This window comes from Capra hircus, chromosome 15 (genome assembly GCF_001704415.2).
Source record: "Capra hircus breed San Clemente chromosome 15, ASM170441v1, whole genome shotgun sequence".
NCBI classification, from domain to species: Eukaryota; Metazoa; Chordata; class Mammalia; order Artiodactyla; family Bovidae; genus Capra; species Capra hircus.
The window spans coordinates 73,200,472-73,216,072 of NC_030822.1; the positions used below are offsets into that span (position 1 = coordinate 73,200,472).

Genomic DNA, 15,601 nt, shown 5'->3' on the forward strand with positions numbered 1-15,601 from the left:
CACTGTTCCTGTTCATGATGGCAATTGTCTTGCTGTTCACACTGTCTCTCTGTTCACTAAACCTAAGGAAGGCAAGGCAGGAGCTATGATGCTGGAAGAAGATATGAGGAGCTGTAGGAACTGCAGACACGTTTATTCTTTCCTGGCTAGCATGGCAGCCATAACACAGACTCTCTCCTGGCTGACATAGCAGCTGTAGCAGCAGCCCGAACATAACCATAATATAGCCATAATGAAGCCATAATATAATATAACGATGATGTCGCTCCAATGTAGCCCTAGTGCAGCAGCTGCTGCTGCTGCTAAGTCACTTCAGTCGTGTCCAACTCTGTGTGACCCCATAGATGGCAGCCCACCAGGCTCCCTCATCCCTGGGATTCTCTAGGCAAGAACACTGGAGTGGGTTGCCATTTCCTTCTCCAATGCTTGAAAGTGAAAAGTGAAAGTGAAGTCGCTCAGTCATGTCCGACTCTTCGTGACCCCATGGACTGCAGCCTACCAGGCTCCTCCGTCCATGGGATTTTCCAGGCAAGAGTACTAGAGTGGGCTGCCATCACCTTCTCTGAGTGCAGCAGCAGCCAGGGCTTTCATGGTGAAACTCCTACAGGTGTACCACACTAAGAAGCCTGTGACCAAGCATGGACTTCATGACACGCATGCACAGTGCTGTAAATGAGCTCAGCCATTCAGCTCAGTTCAGTTCAGTCGCTCAGTCGTGTCCAACTCTTTGCAACCCCATGGGCTGCAGCACTCCAGGCCTCACTGTTCATCACCAGCTCCCTGAGCTTGCTCAAACTCATGTCCATTGAGCTGGTGATGCCATCCAACCATCTCATCCTCTGTCGTCATCTTCTCCTCCTGCCTCAGTCTTTTCCAGCATCAGGGTCTTTTCCAATGAGTCAGTTCTTCACATCAGGTGGTCAAAGTATTGGAGATTCCACTTCAACTTCAGTCCTTCCAATGAATCTTCAGGACTGATTCTCTAGGATGGACTGGTTGGATCTCCTTGCAGTCCAAGGGACTCTCAAGAGTCTTCTCCAACACCACAGTTCAAAAGCATCGATTCTTAGGAGCTCAGCTTATACCCATATATGACTACTGGAAAAGCCATAGCTTTAACTATATGCACCTTTTTTGGTAAAGTAATGTCGCTACTTTTTAATATGCTGTCTAGGTTTTTCATATCTTTTCTTCCAAGGAGCAAGCATCTTTTAATTTCATGGCTGCAGTCACCATCTGCAGTGTTTTGGGAGCCCAAGAAAATAAAGTCTCTCACTGGTTCCATTGTTTCCCCATCTATTTGGCCTGAAGTGATGGGACTGGATGCCATGATCTCAGATACTGCATAATCATTATTCACCAAACATGGGGCAAGAGCGAGAAGCCATGTGGCAAGAGAGCCTGATCATGCCACCTGGGCTAATTTGCTCTTTCCCTAAACTCCACCCCTTCAGGGTCTCGCACCTCACAATCCACATGCAGTCAATCTCTTTGTGATGGTCCCTTGGTGAGTAACACTGACCCTTGAATATACATCTTGCAACAGCAGTAGATGCTACAACAACAAACAGTTACATCCCCAACACACAGCAAAACCCAGTGCCAGGTATCACCTGGAACTCATGTTGCAGTTCTTGCCCTCATGGGACTAGAAGAGCCATCCACTACATGTGGAGTGCCTTTATCTTCCTTGGCCAAATCTAGTCCACCAGTTGTCCTTGTAAAATTGCAGGAAAGCCTCCACAAGGGGTCAACTCCACCCCTTCAGGCTTTTTTATTAAGGACCTGCAAAAACCCCCTACAGGCGCCAGGCCCACTTCTTCAAGGAGGGGAATTTCGGCATTCACGGGGCACCACATCATTCCAAATGCTTTCATACTGTTCTAAATCCACAGGAGAATGAGAATTTAGTAGCACATCACAGGGCATGGCCTTTACAGTTCACTGTTCTAAATCTACATTATAGAACACAGCATAAACCTACATCATACATTATAGGACAAAGCCTTTCACATAGGGAGCCTTCCAATTTCCAAAGGTAAGTACACAACCTCTGGCTAGCTGTAAACAAGGTTGCATTCAGCACTGGTTTCAGCCAGGGCCATTACTCTCTGTACATTAGCTAGTGACCAGTGAATTACAAGTTCTATATGCGGTCTCCGGTCCCTGAGTCTTCAGGAGGACACCTTGGTCTGAGCCCTATTCAAAGTGGAAAAGGGCATCATCCAAAAGAACATTCTTGGGCACCATGTAATCTTTTAACTGAACCACTTGTACCTCTTGCTATGGATGCTTCCCAAACTTGGTAAACGTCTACTCTGGTCTCAGTTGCCTCCACAGCTCTGGGAGCAGAGCACTGGGCTATGTATCAATATTATTTGTCAATTCCTGCTGCCAACAAATCAGCCCACGTTTGCATTCTCACCACCAGGAGGGGGCCTTTACCAGCTCAGGCCCCCTTCAGGGTCTTCAAGCTTCTAATCCCCTTTTCTCCTGCTGTCCCTCTGTTTCTCCCAAGCTAGCCACTATCAAGGTCACCTCATAGATGTGGCACCACACAAAAGTCACAAGAATAGCAGTCCTGGATTCAAAAGCAGTAGATGGGGCATTGTTCAAAATGGCATATTGAATGCTTCCAGTAAAACGCTTGTCATTGGGGCCTCAGGTATTTAGGTTAAATATCAATGCTTCGTGCCCCGTTCTCTCACCATTTGGGTCAGCTTGGTATAGACATGCTATTTACTCACAGTATCCAGGAGCTCTCCCACATTTGACCACATAATGTGGGAGGCAGCCTTAATCCATTCCATGAAGGCATGCGTTTGGTTAGGCCTCCCTTGCATGAGTAGTCTAGCATTCTGCAAGCTTTGTCTCAATGAAGGGTAAATGGTTATTGATGCCAACCCTCCAAAATCACTGCAGATGGTGACTGCAGGCATGAAATTAAAAGACGCTTGCTCCTTGGAAGAAAAGTTATGACCAACCTAGACAGCATATTAAAAAGCAGAGACATTACTTTGACAACAAAGGTCCCTCTAGTCAAAGCTATGGTTTTTCCAGTAGTCATGTCTTCATGTGAGAGTTGGACTATAATGAAAGCTGAATGCTGAAGAATTGATGCTTTTGAACTGTGGTGTTGGAGAAGGCTCTTTAGAGTCCCTTGGACAGCAAAGACATCCAACCAGTCCATCCTAAAGGAAGTCAGTCTTGAATAGTCATTGAAAGGACTGATGCTGAGTGCTGAAGAATTGATGCTTTTAAACTGTGGTGTTGGGGAAGACTCTTGAGAGTCCCTTGGACTGCAAGGAGATCCATCCAGTACATTCTGAAGGAGATCAGCCCTGGGATTTCTTTGGAAGGAATGATGCTAAAGCCGAAACTCCAGTACTTTGGCCACCTCATGCGAAGAGGTGACTCACTGGAAAAGACTCTGATGCTGGGAGGGATTGGAGGCAGGAGGAGAAGGGGACGACAGAGGATGAGATGGCTTGATGGCATCACTGACTGGATGGACGTGAGTCTGAGTAAACTCCGGGAGTTGGTGATGGACAGGGAGGCCTGGCGTGCTGCAATTCATGGGGTTGCAAAGAGTCGGACATGACTGAGTGACTGAACTGAACTGAACTGAACTGATGCTGAAGCTGAAACTCCAATACTTTGGCCACCTGATGTGAAGAACTGACTCATTGGAAAAGACCCTGATGCTGGGAAAGATTGAAGGCAGGAGAAGAAGGGGGTGACAGAGGATGAGATGGTTGGATGGCATCACCGACTCAATGGACATGAGTTTGAGTAAGCTCTGGGAGTTGGTGATGGAAAGGGAGGCTTGGAGTCTGCAGTCTATGGGGTCTCAAACAATCTGACATGACTAAGCAACTGAATTGAACTGGACCTATTCTATTTCATCTGTAACACATATGATACTGTCCACCCCTGTGTCCCAAAGTCACAAAAGCCATGCTGCTAATGGGCCCCCTTGCCCCGCCCCCCATGCTTTTTCCAAAACTGCTTACCCAAGTCAACCAACTCCCCCTGAGTACATGATTGATATGTTGTGAACTCGGTCACACTGGGGGCCCCTTGAGGAATTCCACCCAGGCCATAGACTGCTCATGCTTTACTTTCTGCTGTACAACAGGCCTCGTTGCCAAGCAGGTATCCTCAGTCTCACAACGTCCTTCATCGTTGTCCTTAATCTCATAATGTTCATCATCACTGTCACTTTCTGCCTCACTGTCAGAGATGCTGGGTTCTTCAAGGCCATGGGTTTAGGGCCACAAGGCCCTAACATCAATATGCATTGCTCTAGTTCTTCCAGACATCTCTGCACATTGTCCACTTGTGCAGCATTGCAGAGGGTATGATCCACATTCACCTTCAGGGAAGTCAGGAAAGTCCACCTGATGGCGCCAGCAGCAGTCCATGCTGCCTTGTTCAGCAAAGGTGGAATTCACTGCCTGTAATGTCTTTCAGTGCTATTTAGTGAACTGTCCACTGCCTCCCAGTCTTCCACCAGAATCCACGCTGATAGGAAGCTATAAGGTGGCCACTGGCTTCCTCCACCTGTTGGAGCCTCAGACTCCTCTACCTGCTGGGTATTCTGCGAACTGTACCAATTGTATCATTCTTCCTACTTGTGATGTCAATTGTCTTGCTGTTCACAAAGATCACTGAACCCAAGGGGCAAGCTAAGAGGCTGGAAGAAGATGTGAGCAGCCATAGGGACTGCAGACACATTTATTCTCTCCTGGCTGGCACAGCAGCCATAACACAACCTCTTTCCTGGCTAATGCAGCAGCTGCATAATGACCATAATATGGCCATAATGAAACCCTAACATAACTTCACGTAAGATAACCATGATGTCACTCCAGTATAGCCTCAGTGCAGCAGCAGCCAGGGTTTTCATGCTGAAATTCCTACAGGTATATGGCACAAAGTAGCCTGTGGCCAAGCAAGTACCTCATGATGTGGGCAACATCATGGGGCAAGAACAAAAAAAAAATGGGGCAAGAGCGAGAGGCCATGGTGTGAGAGAGCCTGACTGCGTCATCATGGCTAATTTGTTCTTTCCTCACACCTTCAGATGTATATATTTATGTCAACTCTTTGCTAGAAAACATCCAGGATAGAGCGCAAGTTCCTTAACACAACATACACACCATGTTAATCTGTGTTTAGTCATTTGGATTTATTTCCAGTATCTCTAACCTCTAATTCCCTTCCTTGGATTTTTCACTTCAGTAACTTAGAACTGTGGTGGTGGCTCAAAATCTTACTCCTTGACTAATCTTTTTGCCTTCTCACATTTCATAATCAATCCATCAGCAATTCCAGTCAGCTCTAACATCATATTTTTACTAGAACCAATCACTTCTCACCACTTTATCACTACTGTCCCTACCACTAAGCACCATTCTAGTGCAAATCATTTACATATTTCATGTTGTTTTGAAAATAGCCACTGAGGCTAGTGGACATTTTTCCTCCTGCTTCCCCTTCCCCCTAGTCTCTGCTTTGTCCTCGCATTCTCTCATCTCTACCCAGCTGTCAGAGTTTTAAAATATGACTTCACATGTCTTTTTCACCCCTGTCATTCTCCAGGTCTGTATTCATGCTTTAGATTTCTTCCCAGCACTTATTACCACTTGACAAGTACTTATTTTGGATCTATATTCTTGCTCTTTCCACTATAATGAAAGCTCCATGAGAACACAGACATTTTTTCCCCCCTAACTGGTGCATTCTTGGCCTACCATAACCCTCAACTAGTATTTGGTGAAAAAATTAGTAAATGAATGTAGCTCAGGCATCTCAGCTGAAGTTTTTGCTGATTGACTTGTGGCTTAACTTCCTTTTCCCTCATCTTCCTTTCAATACAATCCACTCCTCCATTTCTTTATTCCACATAGTTTTTCATAGGTTTGGGTGGATCTCTCTCATTAGACTGATCTTCGAGAATGGGAGACTCTCTCTCTCATGTTTTTAATTTCAGTCTTATCATATCATAGTGCCAGTCATCTAAAACACATTCAACACATATTAGAACTGAGTGAATGAGTGCATGGATGAATGGATAAAGACTTTAAGAAATATTTAAGAAATAAAATATTTCAGCTCTTCCTTTAATAATGAAGAGCTATAGTTCTTTGAACATAAAATACAAAATGATATAGATATCTGAATCACATATGTATAATCTTGCAACATATCTAACACTTAATAAAACTTTGAGTGTAACTGTTGATAAAATAATCTATCTTTCAACCATTAAATTTTGTATATTTTCAGAAATCATCTATAGCTGGGTATTTAATGAATTCCCTTCCTTTGTGGCCGAAGACAGCCGGCGGTTCATTTCCCAGGAGACAGGCAACCTTTATATTTCTAAAGTCCAAACGTCTGATGTTGGCAGCTATATTTGTCTGGTGAAAAACACAGTGACGAATGCTCGAGTACTTAGTCCTCCAACACCACTGACTCTGCGTAATGATGGTAAGTTGCCTGACCTGGATTTAATGGTTAGCTACTTCAAATGTGAAAAAATGAGTATCGTTTGCAAAAATAGTGAATCACTAGGCTGTATATCTGAAATTAACACAATATTGTAAGTCAACTGAACTTCTATATAAAAACACTTTTAAAAATGTATCAGTGGTCTTCTAAACTCTTAAACCTAGCCCAAATAAAATAAAAAGACATTTGCAATATTTAGAAACCCTACACATTTAGTCTAAGATTTGGATATATTAGAATAAATTTTCTTACATAGGAAAGGGATGATCGATAGATGAGAACTATTAACCATAGCACTACCCTAGTGCCAGAAAGGGAAAGGGATTCTGAAAAGATGAACTGTAATAAAAACTCCACAATTCTTTTCTTTGCTCTTTAGGGCCTCTATATAGCATATGTGTATAAATTGCAAGCATTTTACAAGGTTCATTTTTCATCACTTTTTCACTTTAGCCACCTTCAAATTGAATGCTCAGCTTTTAATACTTCATGGTATAGTTATAATTGTTATTATTACTTTTTCAATAATAGAAGCAGTTGGAACTTTTTTAAGTGCAATTCAGGCAGAAATGATGATTCTATATTTATAGGTATTGCCATATATCCAAGATATCTTCAAATTTAAATACTTCATTTGTCGTTATAGACATTTACAGCTAAGCATTGCATTAAAGAAGTAAAGTGCTATATTATAGTTGATATATGATATGTGGCTTGCTCTGTCATGCAATAAAAAACCTATGAGGATATTATTAAGAAGTGAGCTCGAGAATCCTGATGGATTGTGAAGCTTAAAAAATAATCTGTTTCAATGGTAAATCTTTATATGCTTAGTTTAGAGTATATGCTACAGTGAAGTATGACCAGTATACCCAGAGTTCATATACAATGTATGTATTTATTAGCAATAATTCTATGATTCTATCAGGTAGAATATATAAATGCAGTATCTATTTCAGAGATAAGGAAGCCAATTTTAAAGAGATGCAGTGAAATGCAAAAGGTCACACTGCTAGGTAATGACATGGAGGAAAGTGCAAGTGAAGTGAGGTCGCTCAGTTGTGTCTGATTCTTTGCGACCCCATGGCCTATAGCCTACCAGGCTCCTCTGTCCATGGGACTTTCCAGGCAAGAGTACTCGAGTGGATTGCCAAATGAGAAATAAGAAGGAAAATTGGGAGACCAATTTAGAGGCTACTGAAACTAAGCAGCCAAGAAATGAGGAGGGACAGAATGAAAGCTGCGGTAATAACACTGAAGGGTAGCAAACATGCCTGCCTGGGACACCAGCAAAGTAGAATTGTCAGAATGTGATGATTAATTAAACATGGGGCTCTGGAGTAGGAGGACGCTTTCACCTAGTTCATCGGATGGGTCATGATTCTTTTCATGAAAAGAGATAAGACGGATAAAGGAATAATGAGATGTTTATGGGATATCTATGTGGAAATATGTGGTATGCATACTGAAATTTAATCCTAATATGCACAACAAAGAACTGGGCTGGATAAAGAGATTGAAAAGTCAGCACTGTGTATTCCACCACTACAGTTAAAGCTATGACTGTGTGTGTAGTATGCCAACCTCAAAATTATATAAGAATGTTTATACGGTGAAAAAAATGAAGGAGAAAAGATGTGCATTTTTAAGACTTATCTAGTTGGTAGCTTACAAATAAAGTGATTCTCTATAAGCCATTTCATAAAGTTTTGAGTATTTTCTTATGAATTCCTCAAGAATTGGGAATGTCTTTGTTTGAAATTTGTAACATTTTGCTGACTAGACAATAACTAATTCCATTTACACCAATTTATGCAAACTCCTAAAAGATAATGCTGTGAAAGTGCTGTGCTCAATATGTCAGCAAATTTGGAAAGCTCAGCAGTGGCCACAGGACTGGAAAAGGTCAGTTTTCATTCCAATCCCAAAGAAAGGCAATGCCAAAGAATGCTCAAACTACTGCACAATTGCACTCATCTCACATGCTAGTAACGGAGAAGGTGATGGCACCCCACTCCAGTACTCTTGCCTGGAAAATCCCATGGACAGAGGAGACTGGTGGACTGCCATCTATGGGATCACACAGAGTCGAAGCCAAAGTGCAATGGAAAGATAAAGAATGAAAACCCTATAAAGGATAGCAAGAAGAGATGAGTGCGATAAGAGGAAAAACAGTAATGTAGTGTCAAGGAAATCAAGGAAAATGATTAATTCAATGAGAAGTGGGCGTACAGCTCAAGTTGGTGGACTGGGTTCCTGTATTTGTCTCCTGTCTCTATTCTGAAGCCCAGTAGAAATATTCATATCATCAATGAGGAGAGGTAGCAGTTCATTAAAAAATGAGACACATTGACATATTTCTGGAAGGATAAGGAAGGATGTGAGTTTAAGGATTAGTCAGGCTCGGTTTCTCAGTCGTGTTTGACTCTTTGTGACCCTATGGATTATAGCCCACCAGGCTCCTCTGTCCCTGGGATTTCCCACAACAAGAATACTGGAGTGGGTTGTCACTTCCTCCCCAAGGGGATCTTTCAGACCCAGGGATCAAACTTGCTTCTCATGCATTGCAGGCAGATTATTTACCACTGAGCCAACCTAGAATAAAATTTATGGGATACAAAGAAAGGGCTAAAAGCCATGTACTCAGTGAAAACCTGAAAAAACTCTGAAATCAAAGTTAGCTAAGGGTGGGCATAAGAAATTGTGCCAAACAAAGAAGACTTGTGGTATGTTTGTTAAACATCTATATCATCTATCAGTATTGGAATCCACTCTCTTCCCTGTTCCTACATTCGATAAGACCAAAAAAAAAAAAAGGCTTGTCTCAATGACATGAGTGAGCTTCCCAAGGAAAGCTAAAGTTGTTAATGTGAATTGTGGCACAGAATACAAAAACTTCTCATTTTTGCACGTGAATGTCTGCATCCCAACAGCCAGTTCCAGGCCTTCACATCGAAGCAGAACTGACTGTCGATCCACCTCTCACAGTCACCCCGTCTCAAAAAGAAACCAAGCTTAGCGCACTGGGAAACACACAACACTGTCCAAGCTTCTTAGATATAGTATTTATATATATTACTAAATGAACTGTTTCTATTAAAAATTACTGAGCTTACTGAAGAGATAGAGTTTATATCAATATAATAAGAAAAAAACCCAGGAAATATTTAATACCATTCTGGTGGCTCAGATGGTAAAGAATCTGCCTGGAGTGTAGGAGTCTAAGGTTCAATCCCTGGGTATAAAGGATATGCTGGAGAAGGGAATAGCTTCCCACTACATTATTCTTGCCTGGAGAATATCATGGACAGTGGAACCTGGCAGGCTACAGTTCATGGGGTCACAAAGAGTCTGATAGGACTGAGAAGCTAACAATTTCGCTTTCACAGAAAGGCATTCAATAGTTTTGAATTGTTTGTAATTCAAAAGACTTTTACATTACTATTTGATCTCTCTTCAAAATAGTAATTGAAGAGTGTATTGGTAAGAAGGACATATTCTTGAATGACTTCCCAAGTAGGTGGCTTATATTAAACACTTAGTCTGAAAATAAAAATAGAATATGATCGTGGATGATTCCATTTTTGCATCACAGTCAACTGCAATTCCTGCTGGGTTTTACAAACCTCTCACTGCAGAGACAGGCATTATAATGGATATTTCTTCAAACTTGGCAAACACCTCTGCAGGGGTTTGAATATAAAAATTAACTTTAATCTGCTGTGACCATAGAGTTAGCTATAAAAATCATTTCAGAACATTGTGGTTTTGCGCTTCTCAGAAAAAAGGAAGATCTTTCTAAAAATAACAGAGACTATATACATAGGCAAATTATTTCCCTTTGAATAAAAATAAAGCTTTATAAACTATTGCAAAATATATTATCTTGGCTTGGAAAAAAATTTGTTTTTAGATAGTTTATATGAACTGTATTCCAGAAAGCAGGAATGTGTGTTGGGGTGGGGTTGAGGAATGAAATAGTGAAAAGGGGGGTTGCATTATGGAGACAACCACTTTGACATGCAGCTGAAGCTTGGTCCCACAGTACCAGAGCCTTATGAAATGCATTCAGGATAATCTCGTTGGCAGACAAATCAATGGGCTTCCACTCCTAAAGGCAACTCTACAGGCAGTTAACTCCCATGTGCATTTACAGGATGCTCTCAAGTTGCAACTGAGTGAAACTGGTTGTGTCTCCGCAGACCTGGCTGCAGTGGCACTTTCAGGGAGTAAAAATTCTGGCCAAGGTCATTTAGACATGCAAAAATGATCCAGAATACAGAGAGGGAAACTTTAGAAGATAGCAAGCACATGAGCAACATGATCAGATTTTCCTCTGCTGGCACTGTGAAAAATTATCTTCACACATTTACAGATCTGTTGCACACCTAGTATGTGTCAGATAATTTGTTACACAATGGGGATATAATGGAGGGAAAAACAAATGCAGTAATTGTCCTTAGGTAGCTTACAATATAACACAAAGGGTGATAGCACCCTAAGTACTGAGTGTAACCGTGCATCATAGGATCTGCCTGCCCTGGTGCAGTGCTCCATGAGCACTCTCACAGATCACTGCACTGTAAACAAGACAGACAAATGTAGCATCAAAGGCATTTATAAGTAATACAGAATTTTGCTAATGGTTTGAAGGGTAATGAACAAGGAGACAACATTCTGCAAAGCACATAAAACTTTATTAATCACCTCCCTTTAATCACTTCTCTCTTTTGACAGCCTTTTATTCATACAACTGCTGTATCTCTCCCTTGATACGACACACTTCTGCCTCCCCTACACTGTTATTTCTGGTCTTATTTCAAGGTCTCACTATCTCTGCCTCATGTATGACAAGTTCAAACTTTCATTTCTATTGTCATTCAAGTTCTCAGCCTAGTTTTGAAGATGTTTTCTCAGTTTGTCTTACGTTTCTTCAATCAACATTTACAATTAATCGATATATGTGAGACATTGTTCTAAAAACCTTACAGGTATTAACATGAAAGGATGGAAAATATATACAGGCAAGTATGAATTAAAAACAAAATGTTTAGATCAATCTACTGATATCATACATGATACTAAATGCATTTCTAGGTACAGAGAGGAACATTACGTTGTGATAATAGGTTCACTAGAGCAAAGCATCTTCCCACAATCCATGGTGTACAACACTGGGCTCCTCACGCCTCTTCTGCTCCAGACAGAATCGTCACCTATAAGGTCGAATTCCTTCCTAAGGTAGGTCTGAAGGAATTTCTTCAGACCCTTCTCCAGGGCAATAGTGGCTCCAAAGTGGTAGAGAGAGGATGAAAAAAAGAAAAGAAAGCAAAATATCAATAAAAATAGTCCTTGGGTTCTTTTGTCACCCCTCAAGTCGGATAGTGCTGAAGAGAGAATAATTAAGGAAGTAGCTTGTATAATGAGTTAGGATATAGTCAGAATGCATGCAGAAAGAGTGTAGCCTTTATTAGAGAATTCATCAGTTGTCACAGTGGGGAGAAAAATGAAAAGACTGTAGATGCAGATAACCTAAGATTTAGTGGTGGTGGTAAGCCTGATGGCATTTTTTTATTTTTTTTTATTTTTTTTTTAATTTTTTATTTTTTTTTAAATTTTAAAATCTTTAATTCTTACATGCGTTCCCAAACATGAACCCCCCTCCCACCTCCCTCCCCACAACATCTCTCTGGGTCATCCCCATGCACCTGCCCCAAGCAAGCTGCACCCTACGTCAGACATGGACTGGCGATTCAATTCTTACATGACAGTATACATGTTAGAATTCCCATTCTCCCAAATCATCCCACCCTCTCCCTCTCCCTCTGAGTCCAAAAGTCCGTTATACACATCTGTGTCTTTTTTCCTGTCTTGCATACAGGGTCGTCATTGCCATCTTCCTAAATTCCATATATATGTGTTAGTATACTGTATTGGTGTTTTTCTTTCTGGCTTACTTCACTCTGTATAATTGGCTCCAGTTTCATCCATCTCATCAGAACTGATTCAAATGAATTCTTTTTAACGGCTGAGTAATACTCCATTGTGTATATGTACCACAGCTTTCTTATCCATTCATCTGCTGATGGACATCTAGGTTGTTTCCATGTCCTGGCTATTATAAACAGTGCTGCGATGAACATTGGGGTACATGTGTCTCTTTCAATTCTGGTTTCCTCCGTGTGTATGCCCAGAAGTGGGATTGCTGGGTCATAAGGTAGTTCTATTTGCAATTTTTTAAGGAATCTCCACACTGTTCTCCATAGTGGCTGTACTAGTTTGCATTCCCACCAACAGTGTAGGAGGGTTCCCTTTTCTCCACACCCTCTCCAGCATTTATTGCTTGCAGATTTTTGGATCGCAGCCATTCTGACTGGTGTGAAGTGGTACCTCATTGTGGTTTTGATTTGCATTTCTCTAATAATGAGTGATGTTGAGCATCTTTTCATGTGTTTGTTAGCCATCCGTATGTCTTCTTTGGAGAAATGTCTATTTAGTTCTTTGGCCCATTTTTTGATTGGGTCGTTTATTTTTCTGGAATTGAGCTGCAGAAGTTGCTTGTATATTTTTGAGATTAGTTGTTTGTCAGTTGTTTCATTTGCTATTATTTTCTCCCATTCAGAAGGCTGTCTTTTCACCTTGCTTATATTTTCCTTTGTTGTACAGAAGCTTTTAATTTTAATTAGATCCCATTTGTTTATTTTTGCTTTTATTTCCAGAATTCTGGGAGGTGGATCATAGAGGATCCTGCTGTGATTTATGTCTGAGAGTGTTTTGCCTATGTTCTCCTCTAGGAGTTTTATAGTTTCTGATCTTACATTTAGATCTTTAATCCATTTTGAGTTTATTTTTGTGAACGGTGTTAGAAAGTGATCTAGTTTCATTCTTTTACAAGTGGTTGACCAGTTTTCCCAGCACCACTTGTTAAAGAGATTGTCTTTACTCCATTGTATATTCTTGCCTCCTTTGTCAAAGATAAGGTGTCCATATGTGTGTGGATTTATCTCTGGGCTTTCTATTTTGTTCCATTGATCTATATGTCTGTCTTTGTGCCAGTACCATACTGTCTTGATGACTGTGGCTTTGTAGTAGAGCCTGAAGTCAGGCAAGTTGATTCCTCCAGTTCCATTCTTCTTTCTCAAGATTGCTTTGGCTATTCGAGGTTTTTTGTATTTCCATACAAATCTTGAAATTATTTGTTCTAGTTCTGTGAAAAATGTGGCTGGTAGCTTGACAGGGATTGCATTAAATTTGTAAATTGCTTTGGGTAGTATACTCATTTTCACTATATTGATTCTTCCGATCCATGAACATGGTATATTTCTCCATCTATTAGTGTCCTCTTTGACTTCTTTCATCAGTGTTTTATAGTTTTCTATATATAGGTCTTTAGTTTCTTTAGGTAGATATATTCCTAAGTATTTTATTCTTTTCGTTGCAATGGTGAATGGAATTGTTTCCTTAATTTCTTTTTCTACTTTCTCATTATTCGTGTATAGGAATGCAAGGGATTTCTGAGTGTTGATTTTATATCCTGCAACTTTACTATATTCATTGATTAGCCCTAGTAATTTTCTGGTGGAGTCTTTAGGGTTTTCCATGTAGAGGATCATGTCATCTGCAAACAGTGAGAGTTTTACTTCTTCTTTTCCAATTTGGATTCCTTTTATTTCTTTTTCTGCTCTGATTGCTGTGGCCAAAACTTCCAGAACTATGTTGAATAGTAGCGGTGAAAGTGGACACCCTTGTCTTGTTCCTGACTTTAGGGGAAATGCTTTCAATTTTTCACCATTGAGGATAATGTTTGCTGTGGGTTTGTCATATATTGCTTTTATTATGTTGAGGTATGTTCCTTCTATTCCTGCTTTCTGGAGAGTTTTTATCATAAATGGATGTTGAATTTTGTCAAAGGCCTTCTCTGCATCTATTGAGATAATCATATGGTTTTTATTTTTCAATTTGTTAATGTGGTGAATTACATTGATTGATTTGCGGATATTGAAGAATCCTTGCATCCCTGGGATAAAGCCCACTTGGTCATGGTGTATGATCTTTTTAATGTGTTGTTGGATTCTGATTGCTAGAATTTTGTTGAGGATTTTTGCATCTATGTTCATCAGTGATATTGGCCTGTAGTTTTCGAAATCATTCCAAGCATCTTTTCTGACCATAATGCATTAAGATTAGATCTCAATTACAGGAGAAAAACTATTAAAAATTCCAACATATGGAGGTTGAACAACACACTTCTGAATAACCAACAAATCACAGAAGAAATCAAAAAAGAAATCAAAATATGCATAGAAACTAATGAAAATGAAAACACAACAACCCAAAACCTGTGGGACACTATAAAAGCAGTGCTAAGAGGAAAGTTCATAGCAATACAGGCATACCTCAAGAAACAAGAAAAAAGTCAAATAAATAACCTAACTCTGCAACTAAAGCAACTAGAAAAGGAAGAGTTGGAGAACCCCAGAGTTAGTAGAAGGAAAGAAATCTTAAAAATTAGGGCAGAAATAAATGCAAAAGAAACAAAAGAGACCATAGCAAAAATCAACAAAGCCAAAAGCTGGTTCTTTGAAAGGATAAATAAAATTGACAAACCATTAGCCAGACTCATCAAGAAGCAAAGAGAGAAAAATCAAATCAATAAAATTAGAAATGAAAATGGAGAGATCACAACAGACAACACAGAAATACAAAGGATCATAAGAGACTACTATCAGCAGTTGTATGCCAATAAAATGGACAACGTGGAAGAAATGGACAAATTCTTAGAAAAGTACAATTTTCCAAAACTGAACCAGGAAGAAATAGAAAATCTTAACAGACCCATCACAAGCACGGAAATTGAAACGGTAATCAGAAATCTTCCAGCAAACAAAAGCCCAGGTCCAGACGGCTTCACAGCTGAATTCTACCAAAAATTTCGAGAAGAGCTAACACCTATCCTCCTCAAACTCTTCCAGAAAATTGCAGAGGAAGGTAAACTTCCAAACTCATTCTATGAGGCCACCATCACCCTAATACCAAAACCTGACAAAGATGTCACAAAAAAGGAAAACTGATGGCATTTTTTTAA

The 15,601-nt window shown here is 40.3% G+C and overlaps 1 protein-coding gene across 1 annotated transcript in view; it reads left to right on the forward strand.

Annotated features, from left to right (window-relative positions):
- The window catches only part of LOC108637685 (contactin-5-like), a 544,569-nt gene that overhangs the window by 484,261 nt on the left and 44,707 nt on the right, over positions 1–15,601 (forward strand). The window contains exon 6 of the mRNA XM_018059879.1: positions 6,292–6,495. Coding sequence (XP_017915368.1) covers positions 6,292–6,495 — 204 coding nt within the window. The remainder of the gene's footprint in view (positions 1–6,291; positions 6,496–15,601) is intronic.